Source organism: Echinops telfairi, unplaced genomic scaffold, assembly GCF_000313985.2.
Source record: "Echinops telfairi isolate 266 unplaced genomic scaffold, ASM31398v2 ScPeMD7_44;HRSCAF=162, whole genome shotgun sequence".
Lineage (NCBI taxonomy): Eukaryota > Metazoa > Chordata > Mammalia > Afrosoricida > Tenrecidae > Echinops > Echinops telfairi.
The window spans coordinates 874,985-894,252 of NW_022103942.1; the positions used below are offsets into that span (position 1 = coordinate 874,985).

Sequence of the window (19,268 nt, forward strand, 5' to 3'; positions counted from 1 at the left end):
CAGGGCCATGGGTCAGTGAGGGGCATCATGTCTCATAGTGGGGCTGGCCATGTGGTCCTCTCTGTGGACTGGCTGCTCTAATTGGGGTCATCGTCTTTAAGGCCTGGTGGGCCAGGATGTGCTCCAGTCTCTCCTCCTCTCCGTCATCTGCTCCTGTGTGCTCTGGTCAGATATATCCTTCTCCCGGAGCTGTGGATTCAGTGCCATCCTTTTAAATAACTTCTCGGGGGAAGGGGGTTCATTTTTTTTTTCTTTTCTTCTTCATGTTTTCTTTGTGGGCTTTTTCTTTTTTAATTCATTACCTAAGTGTATCTATTCCATAATTCCATTCTCCACACACTGTTCTCACTCTGCACACATGATCTAATTGATTCCCTTGTTTTCTTGTATCTGTCATCTGTATGCTGGTGGGTTTTCTGTAAAATGTTCGACTCACATATCCAATTGGCAACTACACTGCATCAGCTGAAGGTCTTGTGACCATTTCGAATGCAGTTTGTCCCAAACTGAATACAAGATTTTCTCATCTCAAGCTTGCGCTTCCTCCCCAATACCCACTTGCCATCGAATGTATTCTGATTTATAGCAACCCTATATAGGATTTCTGAGGCTTTGTATATTTTTGTGGTAGCATACAGCCTTTCTCCTGCAGAGCAGGGCTAAGGAGTTTGAAACTCCAAGCTTGTGGTTAGCAGCCTGGTGTTTACGTGACAGCCCCAACAAGAAACCTTCCTCCAGTATTCTCTAAATCAGTCGATGGCGATAATACACAATTGTTCAAGGTAGAGACCTGCAATTAACTTGAATCCACCACCATCACCACCTTCTTTATTTTCTGTATCTCATTAAGCCTTAAGACATGACTGTTTTACCTACTAAACATTACTATCCCTATCCGAGTCTGGTGATCCAATAGGTTAAGTGTTGGGCTGCTAAACATGAAGTACGTGCTTCAAATCCATGGGCAGATTTGAGATTTCTTGTTGAGGCTGTCTGGCCCCATAAAGATCTACAGTCTTGGAAATCCTAGGGATCAGTTCAACTCTTGTCCATTAAGGTCACAAGTGTACATTGGAAACCACTCAATGGCACTGGGTGAGTAGCTCTGCTTCTCTTTCACAAGTTTAGGTCCTCAAGCTCATTCCTGGAGCTGTGCTACTCTATGAACCAGCTGAGAATTTAATATAAGATTAACAATTCAGCAACACACACACACACCCCAGCTCCACACACAGAGATTTACTGAATCAAAACGTACTCAGAACCTGAGTGATTTGTATGCATACAAGACGTTTTGAGAAGTGGTGTCTTTGGATATTACACAGTCTCCCAAACACTCTTCCTGCCTCCAAATCCACCCTTAATGTTACTGCTTAGAGTATTTTACCTAAGGTACAAATCTTTCTATGTCATTCCTCTGCTCTAAAATCCTTCACTATTTTTCCATGCTTAAAGGAAAAATTCTAAGTCCCTCAGCTTTCTACCATCTTGTCTCTGCCTACCTTCCCGAGGCTTATCCTCAACTCTTTCCTCCCACACTCTATGTGGGTTAGTAAGAACAAATCGCTCATGGTTTCCTGAGCCATTTCCCTATTTCTTGTCAGTGTGTCCTTGTTCATGTTGTTCACTTGGCCTGAAATAGCCCCACATAATTCATATTTGGATTATTTCCTATTAATTCTTTAACATGCTGCCTTCTTGGAACCTTTGCACTCCTTCACGACTACTCTTCACTAGCTCTTCATGCATGTTTTCCCTCTTTATAATGTAAGGTCGCTGAAAGGAAGGCGCTTCATTGAACTCATCTTCATTTCCAGTGTTGAAGACCGAAACTGGCACAGCGTAGACCTGCCGCTGTAGAGACTAATGCAATATGGGAATACCTGAACATGATTTCTTTTTACTTATTGAAAAATTACTCTTTACTTGGACTATGTCGGTTTTCTACTTGTTATTCAACATAATGCTATATAGAGATCTAGGTTTTAAAGTATAATTTTAAAGAATGTTTATTTAGGAAAGTGTAGAAATACAAATGGTAAGGTTTCTGGAAGTAGGTGGTAAATGTTTGGGGAAATGGCTAACAAAGTTCCAACAATTAGGGTGCTTTTGCTACTGCTGAGCTAAGGGTATCTGAAATAAGTGGCTTCTAGTTTAAAGGCATTGGGTAAATGTGAACGGCGTCAGCTTTAAGAAGTATGTACTTTCTTGTCACTTCTGAAAGGAGAGCCATTTTAGTACTCTGGTCTGAAGTTCCAAGCCTATTAGAGTCAAGGAAGTAGGTTTGGGTTAAAATCTCGCCCTGGGTGTGGACTGATGAACAGCAAAAGTTAATTGAGATCATTTTTATTTAACTTCTGAAGCTAAAGCTCAAAAGGTAACTTTTCAGCCTTATCTACTAGTCCATTTGGGGAGTAGTAGATATTTTAAAAATAAGTGGATAATTTTTTAATAGTGGTATTGTGATTATGAGAGTTTAAATGAACAGTGGCAACTTGCCATACTACATGTGAGTAAGTGGCACTACAAAAATAATTTGATATGTACCATCCTATTTTTCTCTTCACCCATTTTCTTCCTCTTTCTATCTCTGCCTTACTCTCCATTTGCTGTGTTTTGTTTCTCCCCATATCATATATCTTTCCGCTTTTTCTTCGTCTTCCTCACTGCTTTCTTCATGTCCCTCACCCAGCCCCAGTTCTCATTAGCACAGGAGTGGCTCCCTTAGTGATATGGGACTAAAGTATATATATACTTTTTATTCATTTTATTTATTTATTTAAACTAATTACTTGCCATATTTTTGCACGTTTTCTTCACCTAAAACTTAATATACCTAAAACTGAATTAATAGTCTTTTCTAAAATGAACCTGAATTTCCCACATTTCCTGTCTTTTCCAGTAATACAATTATTTATGCATGAATCTTTGAAGGTGTTTTTGACTCTTCAGATCTCTATATCCTACCCATCACTAAGTCTTCTCAAGTCTTCTTAGAAATATTTCTATGTTCTGTACTCTCCCATTCAATTTCCACTACCATCACCTGACACTATAATTATAACAACCTTCTTCAAGGCTTTTGCCTATACCTTATTGTTCTGTTAATATCTAGTAGCAAGATGTCAACCCTGGATTATTCTCATATTTTACCAGAGATTGAATGGAGTGTTTGGTTGGCACAAGTAGTCAACGTGGTTGGCTGCTAAATGAAAGGTTGGAAGTTCAAGTTCACCCAGAGGCACCTCACCTAATAATATCCTTTGACCAAAAAAATCAGTCATTGAAAACTCAATGGAGCACAGTTCTTGATTAGATGACAACTGATGGTAGTGGTGGTACAGAGATAAGGTAACTCTACAGAGTTTTGATATACAACTTAATTTTAATTTTAGTCCTCCTTAATCATTTCCCTGGTTTTCCTTCAGCAAAGATTTAAAACCTGTGCTATTCTTTTTTTTCCCCTCTTTTTTTGTTAAACATTTTATTAGGGGCTCATACAACTGTTATCGCAATCCATACACACATCAATTGTGTAAAGCGCATTTGTACATCATTCTCAAAACATTTTCTCTCCACTTAATCCCCCGGCATTAGGTCCTCATTTTTCCCCTTCCTCCCCGCTCCCCCCTCCCTCATGAGCCCTTGATAGTTTATAAATTGATATTCTTTAAGACTTTCTTCTCCTGCCTTTCTCTCCTCATACTCTTCAGACAAGCTTTTCTTAGCTCATCAAGAAAAAAAAGTAACCATCAAATGTGGATTACCCAATATTTTGCCATGATCATATCCTCCCTTAAAATTGAGTTCCCTTCCTTTAGTTACCAAAATTTCCCCTCCATCTCTTAGCTAAGTGTATTTTACAAGTATAATCTCTTATTATTGTCTTCATTTTTTATCCATTCCTCCTCCACTCACTGTCATTTGTGTGGGTCACAGCCGTAGGTCTACCACATAATCATCCCACCGAAACTACTACTCACAGAGTTAAGTCAATTACAACACATCGTGGCTCTTTAGGGAAGAGTACAACTGCCTCTCTGGGTTTCTGAGACTGTAAATCTTTCTCCCATGAAATGGCTGTGGCTTTAAACTGCTAATCTTGTGGTTAGCAGCCCAACTCGGTAACCCATTTCCAAATCCAATGCCCTTGTGTTATTGGACCTCTCTACTGAATACGACTCCATTCACCAATCTTCCTCTTTGAAAATGTATGCTTCCTTTGAGCTTTTGACGCTACTCTTGTTCATCCTTACACATCTGTCTTTATTTCATGACCTTTTCTTGGACTCTTCTTCCTCATTATCCAAGATATTATCATTATGTTACTACTATTTCTGTCTTCATCCATACATTGTCCACAAGAGCTCTTATTAATGCTGATGGTTTTCCTTTCATATTGATCTCCAAAATCTCTGACTTCCCTTATATCTTACAAATTCCTACATGTAATTGCCTGCTGGACACCTTTACATGGAAGTCTCACTAACTTTTCAGACTTTATAGGTCCACATTCACACTCACTATTGCTACTCAGAAGCAATTGTTCTGAAGTTTTGATTTCAGTTAATGGTACCACGACCCACTCATTGTCAAACTAGGATGCTGGGAGTTGTCTTAGACTAATTTAGATTCATTTTTCCCCATTCTATCACCCACATTCAATCAGTCATTACGTGTTTCCATTTTTTAAACTAGAGATTGGTCCAATATTGATATTTATCTCTATCCCTATGATGGTCTTTCAAGTCCTTGCCTTCATCAGCTTTTCCTATATATTTGTCTCAAAACTCTGACCTCATTATTTCTAGGTTCCCTCTTCATCCTTCAGATTGTAGGCAGAGGAGAGATCTTTGTAAAACGCACCACGTCACATACTGCTTAAACCACTTGAGGATTTCCAACCCACAGAATAAAGACTAAGTTCATTAGAATAACATATAAGCCTCTTTTTTGTCTGATCCCTTTTTACCTTTCCCATCTGATCTCTTTGTATTATACAACAAGAAGTTCCTATAAACTGTTTTTCATGCCATTCCCTCTGCCTACAGTGGTCTGCTCAACTCTTTTCCTCAAATTTCCTAATTTTAATTCTCTCAAGTTGAGCCAAGCCACCATTCAGTAATTAAGTGCTTCTGCTTGTTTGGACTACCATATTCTTTATGCATACTTCACTTACCTTTTAACAAATATGATTGAAATCGTCTGTTCATGTATCTGCTTCTTAACATTGAGTTTGTGAGAACTTGGCTGTTGTGTTCATTATGTACCCCTAGCACATTGGTGCTCAGTGTTTCTTAGACAGATTATTTTAATTCAACAAATCATGCTTTTTTTTGTCTCTGCTTTTCAAAATCCACCACCAATTTCCTCATTTTTCTAATTCTGGTAGTCTTCCATTTCTCTGATTTTGTATAGGCTTTACTATACATTAATAATGATTTGTTATAACCCCTCAACTGAATTCACCTCCTTCAGATAAGGAGTTATACTTTATTCTTCAGTATACTTAATATTTTGTAGAGTAACTAGTACCTAATTCTATCTCAATTCTTATTTGCTAATTGTTTATTGAAAGATAGTGTTATATACAAAGGTTAGCATAGATTTACTAATATGTTCTGAGTCACTAGCCCAGTTACACTTCAGGTTCCTCAGATATAAAATTAAAATAATTAAACAGGATTGAATGAGGATGAAGTGAAAAAAAAGATAGATATCAGTGAATATTAGTTTTTAAAAATGTTTTTCTTCTATCAATTTAAATCAATTACATGGATGTTTCTATGTTTTTTGTAAGAGAAATCACACATTAAGCAACATTTTAACATATATAGCTCTCGCTTGTCTTTATCCCCATTTAAGGCTTTATACCAGTGATTCTCAGTGATGTTTACACATTACAATCATATAGGGAACTTTTAGAAATACTAATGCTCAATCTGTCCATTAAATCAGTTGCATTAGAATCTGTGTGATATAGGCATCAATATTTTATCTTTGTAAAACTCCCCCATTTAATTCCAATGTGGGGCCCAAATTAGATTATAAGGCTCAGATTAGACTATTAATGCAAGAATAACTAAAAGATCGTTACTACAACATCATGGAAACTTTTATTAAACAAGCCAAAAATCCCAAAATATAAAGCTATAGTTTCTGACATATCCTCCATCTAGGTCTATACACGTCTGAAGTCAATAGTTCCATCCTTCTAATACTTCTTCCAAGGAGCCTTAGTGGCATAGTCAGTTATACATTAGACTGCCAACCAAATGTCAGCAGCTTGAACCCATCAGCCCCTAGTCGGGAGAAAGATGAGGCTGTCATCTCCCATGAAGATTCTCAGCCTTGGAAACCACAGGGACAGTTCTACCCTGCCTTCTAGGGTCACTATGAGTCAGAATGTACTTGATGGCAGTTGTTTTTTTATTATTTTGGTAACCGCCCCCCCCCCCCGCCCCAATTCCCTCTGATTTATACCACATTAGAATGGCAATTTACACATCCTGGAGGGACCCAAATAATGTTCCTTTGTAAGGCTCTTTGAATTTGGGGAATGAAAAGAATTCTGAAGGGACAAGATCAGGGATGTAGGATTAATGAGTTAAGGTTTCCCAATGAAATTTCTGTAGAACAGCCCTTATTTCCCTTGAAGAATAAACAGCTGTCACAATGAAAAACATTTTTCAGTGCAACCTTATGGGGTTTTTCTCACAATATAGTTTTTAGTTTTCTGAAAACGTCTTCCTAATAAGTTTCCATGATTTTCCTGTGTCTTGTGAGAAACGTCTATCAATATTAACCCTTTGGAATCCCCCAAACCAGTCGCCATTACCTTCTTAGCTGACCTCTCTGCCATGTATTTAACTGGCCCAGTAGCTACCCTTGGAAGCCACTGTTTTGTTTTGTTTTTCTCACTACAAATTTAGCATTTTAAAAATAATTCAATGGTTTGAATATATAAAAGGTGTGCCATCATTGCCACAATCAATTTTAAATCATTTCCCTCATTTTTATACTCAAAGTTATTAGCTCCCTATTTTCTCCCAAACTTCCTTGCCATAACCCTAAGAACCTATTAGTCTGCTTACTATATCTAAAGATTTACCTGTACTATATTTCATACAAAGAAAACCATACAAAACCCAACCCCAACAACAATAACAAAATAAAAACACAGAAAAACTTCAATTCCAAAGACAGAAGATAATAATTTTTATAAAATACAGTAAATTGAAAATCGGTCGAAAGGGAAAACAGATGCTAAGATTTAAAAATTTAACCTAATTCTGTCTGCATCAATTCCTTTTCTGATGCCCTCTCTCTGAGGGCAAGGCTATCCACATCCCTGGTGAATGGTCCAAGGAAATTCAATGAAGGCCTAATTCCTGTAGCGATCCTACAAATGGATTTTGGACTTTCTGCAAAAGCAAGTGCTCTGAATTTAAACTCTAATACAATTCTCTCCTCTGGTCTTGAATTTTATTATTTACAATCCTTGGATCACACAGGTTTATCTGTTTCTTCCTTGTGGGCTTAGCCAACACCTCACTTAGATGGCTATTTGTTTTAAGACAAGTTTTTAAGACCGCAGATAGTATTCTCTCTGATAGCTAGACACCATCTGATTTGTTCACCACACTGCTATAGACTCATATATTCAGTGATTTATCAAGCAGGGCTATATCATAAGAACTGATTGTTTTTGGCTAGGACTTAAAGTGGGACCTCAAAATTAATTCACATATCGAGGGTTTGTGTGTATCCTTGTTCTATTTTAGTGGCAGTTTTATCAGGTGTTTGAAAGGTAATGCAAGTAACTTCCATGCAGCCTTTGGTAATCCTAGTAATAGTATCATTAAACTGGCCAATGGTGGAGAATTTGAAATACTATTGAGATAAGAAGGATATGGTTAGGATTTTTAAGTTGAAATACATGAGATGTACATTTATACGTATTAAAAACTGAATATTGTTTAAGAAAACAGTGAGGATTAGACACAGGGCACAGAGTTAAATAACATTCATTTACTATGTCTTCAGAACTAAAACATCTTTAAAAGCTGAGAAAATGTGAATATTGGAAGTCACTGTTTTGATTGAACCTTATTTCCTGGATCGTATAGTTACAACCAAGACTTTTCTCTGGTTTCATAAAGTTGTCTTCGTTAGCTTTGAACTTCCTTTAAAAGACTGATGGAAAGATCAACTCTCTGAGCCAGCTGATTTCATTCAGAATTTTTGGCACTCATCTAACCAACACTTGCTGAGTCCAAGAACTAGCTTAGAATTGAAAATGTCAAACCATGTGAGATCCCAACCATTTCATTGATGTAATTCCGTGCTCATCTTTTTACCAGATTTTGGATTTTAGTCAGTTTCTTCAGATAATGGTCTTTCTTGTATTTTTAAAATAGTTTTATTGGCACATAATTCATACCCTTTAATAGTTCAGTAATATTAAGAATTGTGAGATCACCACCACCATCAATTTCAGAACATTTTGTTCTGTCTTTTACTCACTTTTGTTAACTTCCTATCTGCTCCCATCCTCTCCTTCCATGTCCTGAGATAATTATTAATACAGTTACTGGGTCTGTAGACTTACCAATCCTGGCTTTCATATACAGAAAAGCATACAAACCAAAAACAAGAAACAAACAAAACCGAGAAAAACCCCAGTCAAAAAGAAAGCAGAAAATATGAAAAGCTGAAACAAATTTAAAATGAATCAAGGGGAGAACAAATAATAAGGCCTTATATTTAACCTAACTCCATCTGCTGTAATCGACCTTACAATGCTCTCTGTCTGATAGTAAGGCTATTCACATCCCTGGATTATGATCACTGGGGATTCACTGATTCACTGGAGGTTTAATCCATGTGAGAACCCTGAAAGTGGATTTTGAGCTTCCACCATCATCCATAGCCTTCTGCGAATTGGGTGTTCAGAATTTAAGCTGGCTCCCTCCTTCAGATTTGTATTTTATTGTTTTCAGTCTTTGGATCATACAGACTGGTGTGCATCTTCCATGTGGATTTGATTGATGGTTCACTTAGTCGTTCGCTTGTTTTAAGACAAGCTTTTAGTTCTTTCCTCTCTTCATTTTGAGATCTTCTTAACCCTCCTTTAAAAGTTCAAACCATTTAAAAACTGTTGTTCTATGTGGACCACATTCCTATCAACTTGTTGCAAAGCTTCAATGATTTAGGAGGATGTCCCGTTGAGTTTTGCTAAAAACTTGACATTAGCCCTGACCTCAAAATCATTTTCTCATGGCGCATAAACTACCTTTTGCCTTTTAAAGGTACCCTAATGAGACTAGGACATGTATATCAGTAAATTTGTCTGCAGCCATCCACTTATCACAGGTATTTAGTTGGTTTAGTATAAAGCCGTGCATGTGTTAAGTGGAACCCTAGTGGCATTTTTAAAAGTGATCCTTTTGCATGCATTTCCTAAATCGGTGTTCTGAAAATAATTTGGGAAATTGTGAGATAGGGCTAGGATAAGAAAAGTGGATCCTACAAGTGTTAAGTTATGGAAGATTCTGAAAAGTACAAGATGCAAACAATCCTGCATTTCTGACATAACTCAAAAATAAACAATCTTAGCAAGACCAAGGGCAGTGAAACTTGACAGGGTCAAGGAGCAGATGCTGAGGTAGAAGACTAGTGAGATTGGGAATCATAGTGGAGGCAGGTTCTAGGAGGATTACACCAGGAACGTTGACCTTGGCACCATAAAAAGGGTTTACATTTTGTTCATCATGTTGCTAGGTGCCTATGAGTCTGGTCTGGCTCATAGAAACCCTGGGTATACCAGAACAAAACATTGCTCCATTCTCTGCTATCCTCACATCCATTGCTAAATTACAGGAGCCCAATTTTGCAGCCAATGTGTCACTCCTTCTCATTGAAAGTCTTTTCTTTTTTATTCTAAGAGGTCTGTAGCCTAGAAAAAGGTCAGGAACATTTCTATGTGAAAAAAAAAATCAAGTGCTAAGGTAATAGTCAACAAGGCACAGTTCCAGTAATACTTTTAAAAAAAAAATCATTTTATTGGGGGCTCGTACAATTCTTATCACAATCTATACATCCATCCATTGTGTCAAGCACATTTGTACATTTGTTGCCATCATCATTCTCAAAACATTTGCTTTCTACTTGAGCCCTTATTATCAGCTCCTAACTTTTCCCCCTGCCTCCCCCCTTCTCCCTCCTTCATGGACCCTTCATAAATTCATAAATAATTATTATTTTGTCACATCTTACACTGTCTGACATCTCCCTTCACCCACTTTTCTGTTGCTCATCCCCCAGGGAGGATGTAGATCCTTGGAATCAGTTACCCCTTTCTACCCCACCTTCCCTCCACCCTCCAGGTATCGCCACTCTCACCACTGGTCCTGAAGGGGGTCATCTGACCTGGATTCCGTGTGTTTCCAGCTTCTGTCTGTACCAATGTACATCCTCTGGTCTATCTAGATTTGTAAGGTAGAATTGGGATCATGATAGTGGGGAGAGGAAGCATTTACGAAATAGAGGAAACTTGTATGTTTCATCATTGCTACCCTGCACCCTGACTGGCTTGTCTTCTCCCCGAAACCCTTCAGTAAGGGGTTGTCCAGTTGCCTACAGATGGGCTTTAGGTCTCCACTCTGCACTCACCCTCACTTACAATGATATGACTTTTTTGGTTTTTGATGCCTGATACCTGATCCCTTCAACACCTCTTGGTCACACAGGCTGGTGTGCTTCTTCCATGTGGGCTTTGCTTCTGAGCTCGATGGCTGCTTGTTTATATGCAAGCCTTTAAGACCCCAGACATTATATCTTTTAATGGACGGGCGCCATCAGCTTCCTTCATCACATTTGCTTATGTACACATTTGTCTTCAGCGATCATATCAGGAAGGTGGGCACCCACTGATATGATTTTTTGTTCTTTGATGTCTGATACCTGGTTCCTTCTACACTTCGTGGTCACACAGCCTAGTGTGCTTCTTCCATGTGGGCTTTGATACTTCTGAGATAGATGGCTGCTTGTTTATCTTCAAGCCTTTAAGACCCCAGACGCTATATCTTTTGATAGCCGGGCACCATCAGCTTTCTTCACCACATTGCTTATGCACCCATTTGTTTTCAGGGATAGTGTTGGGAAGGTGTGCATCATGGAATGCCAATTTAATAGAACAAAGGGTTCTTGCATTGATTAAGTACTTGAGTGGAGGTCCAGTGTTCATCGGCTGCCTTAATACTAAACCTATAAATATAAGCACGTAGATCTATTTCCCCAACATTCTATATAAATATATTTGCATATGTACATGCCTGTATTTAGACCTCTACAAATACTCATTGTCTCCTAGTTCTTCCCTCTATTTCCTTTCGCTTTCCTCTTGTCCCACTATCATGCCCAGCCTTCATTTGGGTTTCAGTAATTTCTCTCGGTTGCATTGCCCTTGCTGAATCCCTACCAGGCCTCTCACACCCTCCTTGCCACTAATTTTGGATCACTTGTTGCTCCCCTGTCCCTGGGTTGGTCAACACCACCTCCTTACTCCCGCCTCCCCCTCTCCCATGTCCGAACCATCGATCCCGTTGTTTTCTCCTCCAGACTGTTCATCCAACCTATCTTATCTAGGTAGATCTGTAGGGATAATAATATGCACCAAAAAGCAAGGCATAGCAAGACAAAGTGACAAAAGAGAACACAACAATGACAACAAAAAAGAAAACCAATGACCATAAAATAATGGATTAATTTTAAAAAAAGAAAAAAATTTAAAAATTTTCAAAAGAAAGAAAAAACTGTAAATATATCAAGGTCTGATTTTTGACCTCTAGGCTTGTCCTCCAGTAAAGTTCGATGGGGTGCCATGCTCTGGCCCCAGAGTCTATCCTTTGCACTCCCTCGGGAGCTCCCTGCTCTGCTCCCCTCATTGTTCTGCCGCACACCTTTAGTGTTTTGCCTCTGTGTTGTGGGGTCAGTCCGGGCCAATCTCAACACTGAGTCTCCAGTGTTGTCCCCTGTAGGGCCATGGGTCAGCGAGGGACGTCGTGTCTCACAGTGTCATCAGCCATATATGGTCCACTCTGTGCATTGGCTGTTCAGAGCAGGGATATCGTCCTCCAGGCCTGGTGGGTTAGGATGTGCTCCACTCTCTCTTCCTCCCCATTCATTTGTTCCCGTTTGCTCTGATCAGACATGTCCCTCTCCGCTAGCTGCAGCTTCAGTGCTGTCCTCTAAAGTAAATTCTTCTGGGTGGAGGGCCAGTTGTCCATGTAGCTGGTATGGGGACCAAGCCCTCAGGCCCCTCCACTAGCTCCCCTCTCCATGCCGGCATGCTGCATTCACTTCCTGGAACACTGGATTTAAGTCTGGTCCCTCTTTCCCTGTAGAGACACAAATAGTATCCTCCCCTTGGGTGGGTCAGTGCCCTATTCTCCTGCCACACATCTCTTTTTTTCTCCTTTCCTCCCCCTCCCTCCTTTATAGTTGGCTACCATATGTACCCCTGGATTTGGTCTGGCCCCTGCCATACTACCTGGACCTCACCGCCGGAGTGTTTGTATACAGCACTTTTTTCTCTGTCCCCCTTTTGCATTTTTTTAAGAAATGCTTTTGGCTATTTCATATGTGACTGCAGCTATTTCAAAACCCCTAAATTATCCATATTATACTCTTATCTTCAACGTCATTTTTGAATCAACTTTGGAGGAATTTTATTATTATGAGCACTAAACAAATATAAAAATCTCTGAATTACAATCTAAGTTCATCATCAAATAAAGATCATTGGTTTTATTATCTAGGGCACTATTTATCAACCATGATTCCACGGTAAAATATTTGCTAAGCTTTAAAAAGGTACCAAAACTCTAGTTTCCACACCTAGGGATTCTGATTTAATTCTGATGTGGAGCCTCAAAATGAATGATGTTTGCTACATGATTCTAATGTGTAACCAGTATTGAGAACCATTGATGTAGGGGGGAAACCAGGACTCTTGCTTTTCTTTTATAACTTTAGTGCTCTCAAAATCTATGCTGTTGGATAGTAATACTCTCCTTGGAAAAGCTTGTTCTGAGGATGTAGGATCCTGGATTTAATGCTTACTTTGCTATATAGGATGTCATACTTTTCAAAATCAACCAGTCTCGAATCAGGGACTCACTAACCACAAACAAACTTTGAAGAGGCTGATAAGTAACCAATGAACTAGGAAGATAGGTGGTTTATATTTCTTCCCAATTTTCTGATAATAATCACTTGTTAAAATACAGCTTCTCTGGCTCTATCTTAGACAAAGTGAACTATATTCTTCAGGGGAGGGGACTAACAATCTATATTTTAAACTAATATCTCATGTATTCCTTATCAAAGTGGTCTGAGAAACATTTTAGTTTAAATTTAATATGTTGATAACTAGTATTTATTTAATGGTAGGAGGAGACATGGGCATATTTCTGATTTTCAAGTTTTGTGTCTGTCATCCAAGGAATTCTCTTCTTAATATAAGAAAATCTGGTAAACCAAAGTATAATCAGAAAATAACTCAGTGACCATGAAGTCAGAGCACATGATAATTCTGAAGAATCATTCATTCAGGCTTTGGTAAAACCTAATGAACTCTTCTGGGTCCACAATAGAGTACATCTCATGAGTGGGCACAGTTCTCAAACTCTCCAAAATTGACATCTTCCTTTCTTCTTTACAGTAATTCGCACATTTTGGGAATAGCCCTTGGTTAGTCTTTAAATTATTAGATTGTTGGAGGATTTAAAATAAAATAAAATTGGTTATCCTTAAAATATCCTCAGTTTTGTGGTTTCTTTATTTGGATAAAATTCTTTTTATATTTGGCTTATGAAATTTCTTAATTTGCTTTTTCTAACCAAAGAGAAAATGAGAGGATGATGATATTAAGAACATAGAAATAGACCTCCTGCTTCCAATTCTACCGAAGAAGCAGAATATGTAGGTAGATTATATAGGGTCTCTATTCTACAGTATTTGATTCATTATGAAATGGCAGTTAGTAATGCTGTAAAATTTGCTTTCAGTTTTTATTTTGGTTTTATTTTATTTTTATTAAAGGATCTTTTTATTGGGGGCTCTTACCACTCTTAAAATAATCCATACATCAATTGTATCAAGTATTTTTTTACATATGTTGCCATCATTATTTTCTAAACATTTACTTTCGATTGAGCCCTTGGTATCAGATCCTCTTTTTTTCCCTCTCCTCCCCACCCTCATGAACCCTTGATAAATTATAAGTTATTATTATTATTTTCATATATTACACAGACTGCTGTCTCCCTTCCCCCATGGTTTTCTATTGTTCATCCCCCTGGAGAGGTGTGTATGATTATTTTTCGTTCATCGCGATTGGTTTCCCCTTCCTCCCCTCCTCTCCCTACCTTCCCCCTACCCTTCTGGTATCGCTATTCCCGTTCCTGTGCCTGGATTCCGTGTGTCATGAGCGCTTATCTCTCATCTGTACCTGTGCACATGCTCCGGTCTAGTCCAAAGTGATAGGCAGCACTGGGGTCATGATAGTGGGGGGTGAGGAAGCCTCAAGGAACCAGAGAAATATTGTGTGTTTCATCAGTGCTATACTGTACCCTGGTTGACTCATCCCTTTCCTGTGACCTTTCTGTGGGGGGATGTCCTATTGTCTACAGATGGGCTTTGGGTCTCTGCTCCGACCCCCCTCATTCTCAACAATTGGTTTTTATCTTATAACCATATCTGTCTGTTGAAATTACTTTGGGTAAACTAATGCACTACAGTGATTCCAGATTAGAGAGTTTAAAATATACTTTTTATTGGTTTTATTTTGGGGTTTGGATTGGCAGTAAAGAAGAAGGTGGGTTGTGCTGAAAAAAGGAATTTTGTTTGTTGAAGGATTAAGAAGCAGTGGTTGTTTGGACATGTTACATTTCAGGTGCCTGGTGGACATCCGTGTAGCAATGCTAGCAGGAAGATAGTAACTTCTTAGGAAAGGAATCATGTCTGCAGAAGCAATGTGATAAACTTGAAAGGATTCTCCACTCTAAGTTAGAAGGCATGAGCTCAAAGAGGCTAATTTCATTACCCTCCAATGGTAACATCATGAGATTCTCAGTGTACTCTACTGACCATCTGAACTTGAACTTTCTGTTTTTTCAGCATTTTATATGAGACCTTACATTTGTCATATTTGTAGTATTATCTTTACATCTTCAGAAATGTTCCGGTCCCATATGCGAGGAAATGAACATCAAATCAGGTATGTATTGTTGCGCAAATGTTTCTATAACACCAAAGACCAGCGCCTCTGTCAAGTACCCTTACATATATTGTACAGACTTTAGGCATTAATTCTTTATGAATTGATTCTGAATTTGTCGCATATCCTAGCATCTTCCAGTGAATACCCTAGGCATTGTTATGTATTGGCAGAGCTGGCTTGCTGGTGCCCTTCTTGATCAGACAGCATTATTCCTTTTTGGAGGATGTTAAAGTGATATTCTCAGGGTAATCATATAAATTCGGAGAATCCTTGGAAGATTCGCTTAGTTTTAGGGAGTCTGTGGGCATCATTCTCCCAATGAAATAAAAAAGTTAAAACAAAATTATTTGCTGTTGAATATGGACCCACCTTTCTAACAAGTATGTAACTCTGGACAACTGTTATAAGGTTGTTTTAATGACATGAAATACTATGTGTTAGGTGCTTGGCCCTGGTACACAATAAAAGCTCATTAAATATTTAGTTCGACCGGTTCTGTTATTTTATGGAGGGATGATTGGAAGGAAAATTAAAGACTAGGCAAGCCCAGTAGCAAGACAGAAAGGGATTTAACTGCTGTGTATTTGGTTGGCTGTTTCTCCAATGAAAGTATTCCTGTTAAATTATTTCATTCTAGTAGAAAATGTTTACATTTTGGGGGGAGCTAAACTGTCTTACTCACCAAATTAATTTTTATTTAGATTTTAAATAGAAGACTCAAAGTGTCCCCAAATAAATAACTTGTCACATTTGTAAATGTATACAAGAAACTGACTAGTGGAAATTTCAGAAGGTGATGTGACAAGCAGGTCAGACCATCCATCAAAACCCAAACCCAAACTCATTGCCATCGATTCAATTCTGACTTACCATGACCCCATAGAGCAGTGGTTCTCAACCTTCCTCATGCCGTGACCCTTTCCTACAGTTCCTCATCTTCTCGTGACCCCCCCCAACCATAAAATTATTTTCATGGCTACTTCATCACTGTCATTTTGCTACTGTTATGAATTGTCATGTAAATATTTGATATGCAGGATGTATTTTCATTGTTACAAATGGAACATAATTAAAGCATGGTGATTAATCACAAAACAATATGTAATTAGATATTGTGAAATACTTATCTGTTTTCCAGTGGTCTTAGGCAACTCCTGTGAAAGGGTCGTTCGACCCCCAAAGGGGTCGCAACCCACCGGTTGAGAACCACTGCTATAGATAGAGTAGAACTGCTGCATAGGGTATCCAAGGCTGTAACTGTTAAGGAAGAGAACCCTCGTGGTGCTGTGAGGTGTTGAGCTGCTAATTGCAAGGTCAAGCAGGTAGTTCCAACCTATCAGCTGTTCCACAGGAGAAAGAGCAGGAGGTCTGACCCCCATCTTTTCACTTTTGGAAGAGTTGCACTCTTGGAAAACCTACATAGGGTTGCAACGTGTCAGAACCAACCCCATGGCAATGGGAACTTTTGTGGAAGCAGATGGTTGCATTTTTCTCCCACAGAGAGGCTGGTGAGTTCCAACTGCTGACTGTGAGGTTAGCAGCTGAGTGCTTAACTACTGTGCCACCGGGGCTCATTGGCCATCCATCAGAATATTAAATAGTTTTGGTCCTCACCTATATTTCCAACCAAGAACTCACATTTTTAGTACTACAAGGCCATCAGATATACCATCTGCTTTATACTCATTCTTCTTTTAATTCCAGTCTTAAGAATTTTTTTGTGAAAAAATTTTGAAGTCCCTAAGAGATATTTGACTACCTGCTGCTATTTTGGCATAAAAAGTCATGATTCAGAGCTTTTATATTGAGGTGATCTTTAAAAATTCTGAGAGTTTCTGAGATCACTATTTTGAGAACAAAGAAAATATTCCAAATAATTTAATAACAAGAACTTTCTACCATCCTTTTTTCCAGAGAAACCCTTGTTATCAGTCTAGTGAAGAATTCAAAAACACAAGGGACTTGCCAAGGTCAACGTGAAGAGGATATCAACGTGCAGAATGCCAGAGAACTAGAGTCACACTCTTGTTTCAGAAAGATGGACTCAAGCTCCGGGGAAGCTCGGGGGTATGGAGAAGTGTTTCATTTTGGACCAAGGCATAGAGTGTTTGAGCAAAGATTCTCATATGAGAATTTCCAAACATACCCAAGACCACAGAATATTTCTCAAGCAGGGGAAAACCAGTTACTTCAGTATTTACCAGCTCATTCACAGGAGAGGTCTCACTCTTTCATAGACGAAGTGGATGATAACATTAAAATGCAGAGAGGCAAAGAATTAGAACCACAGCCCTGTTTCATAAGGATGGAAGATAGCTTTATCGCAACCTATGGGTACAAAGAAGTGATTGATTCTGGACCTAGGCATAGATATTTTGAACAAAGATTATCATTTGCACCTTTCCAGACCCACCAAGAACCATGTGCAATTTCACCAGTGGAAAACAAATTATATAGGCCACTAACTCCTTCTAAGAGGACATATGACACTTTTCAAGATGAGCTTGAAGATTACATCAAAGAGCAGAAAGCTAGAGGACTAGAACCAAAGATATGTTTCAGAAAGATCGAACATCGCTCTGTGGAAACCCATGGGGACAGAGAAATGACAGATTTTAGACCTAGCCATCAAATGTGCGAGCAAAAGTACCCATTTGAGACTTTTCAGGCTTGCACAGAATCACACAATACTTCACAAACAATAGAAAACCAGCTACCTCATTGCTTGCCAAGTCAAGAGAGCAAAGAAAGACTAGACTCTATAAACTATCAACTCACCAGACACTGTGAAAAATCAGCACACTTGAGCCTTAGTGAACAGGAAAGTGACTCTAGTCCATACTATATAGAATCGGAATCATACAAGGACCCCTCCCCAGAAAACAATGCCAGTGACAATCAAACAGGTCATATACGGAGACATCAAAAGAGAAGGAGGCATCTGGAAGAGGGAGTAGAAAAGACAGAGAAGGAGCAGTCCAAGCATAAACGAAAAAGAAGGTTTGAAGGTGCGAATTTAGAAGACAAGAATATCCAACAAAAGGAAGGGATAGCGGATGAAGTCTGTGTTAGTCCAGGAAAGCCTAAGCATCGAAAGAAGAAAAAAAGCCACGGTGCAGCCTCTGAGAAAGCACATAGGCACAGAAAAGAGAAAAAGAAACACGTTGAAGAGAAGACAGAAGAGGAAATGCTTTGGGATGAGTCTATTCTTGGATTTTGAACTTTTCCGTTGTTTACCCAAGGATGAAGAAGTCAGTTAAGATAGGATTTTGCTAAAGATAGGAGCATCTGCTGAAGAAATGAAGAAGAGTATATAATCAGTATCAATTCAGGAACGCTTAAGAATTGAAAAAAAATTTTTTTAAAGTCTAAGCCAGGCTTCTGCAAAGAAGAACATAAGTGCAGAAACTCAGCCAGCAGCTCCGCTGGAGCTGTTAATCTGCTTCCATGGAGATTGTATCCAGGAAAGCTCTTTGTGGCAGTCCTGTGCTGTCACATGATGTTGCCAAGTGTCAGAATTAACTGTGTAGCACCCAACAACAACAAGGGCAGAAAAGACAAGAGAAACCTGTTAAAGAAAAATGGAAAGGGCAATGCTCTGGGGTGAATGTATTCTTGAATTTTGAAACTTTTTTGTTCTGGTACCCCAATGTTGATTTTTTTTTTAAATTGAGGTTTGATGAAATTCATATTATTAGATTTGCCTTAGGTGGATTGGTACTTGAAACTTCTAAGAGTCAAGTGAAGTCAAAGTACAGTGAACCCTCGTTTATCGCGGTTAATCGGTTCTAGACCCTACAGTGATAAATGAAATTCCGCGAAGTAGGATTCCTTATTTGTAAATCAAATATTTTCGTAGTTAGAGCATAGAGGACATGAAAAAACACCCTTTAGTCACCATTACACTCGTATTACCCAATTTATTAAACGAAAAAGGGAAAATACAGTAAAACATTTTGGACGTTACAATTATCATTTATTA

The 19,268-nt window shown here is 38.6% G+C and overlaps 1 protein-coding gene across 2 annotated transcripts in view; it reads left to right on the forward strand.

Moving 5' to 3' along the window:
• ZMAT1 (zinc finger matrin-type 1) overlaps positions 1 to 19,056 on the forward strand; it is a 24,370-nt gene extending 5,314 nt beyond the window's left edge. Inside the window, exons 3-4 of one of the 2 annotated variants that reach the window (XM_045290615.1) lie at positions 15,184 to 15,283; positions 17,201 to 19,056. In XM_045290615.1, coding sequence (XP_045146550.1) covers positions 15,184 to 15,283; positions 17,201 to 18,506 — 1,406 coding nt within the window. In that variant the 3' untranslated portion in view covers positions 18,507 to 19,056. The remainder of the gene's footprint in view (positions 1 to 15,183; positions 15,284 to 17,200) is intronic. The other variant, XM_045290614.1, reaches the window with a different exon arrangement.
• Positions 19,057 to 19,268: the final 212 nt, after the last annotated feature.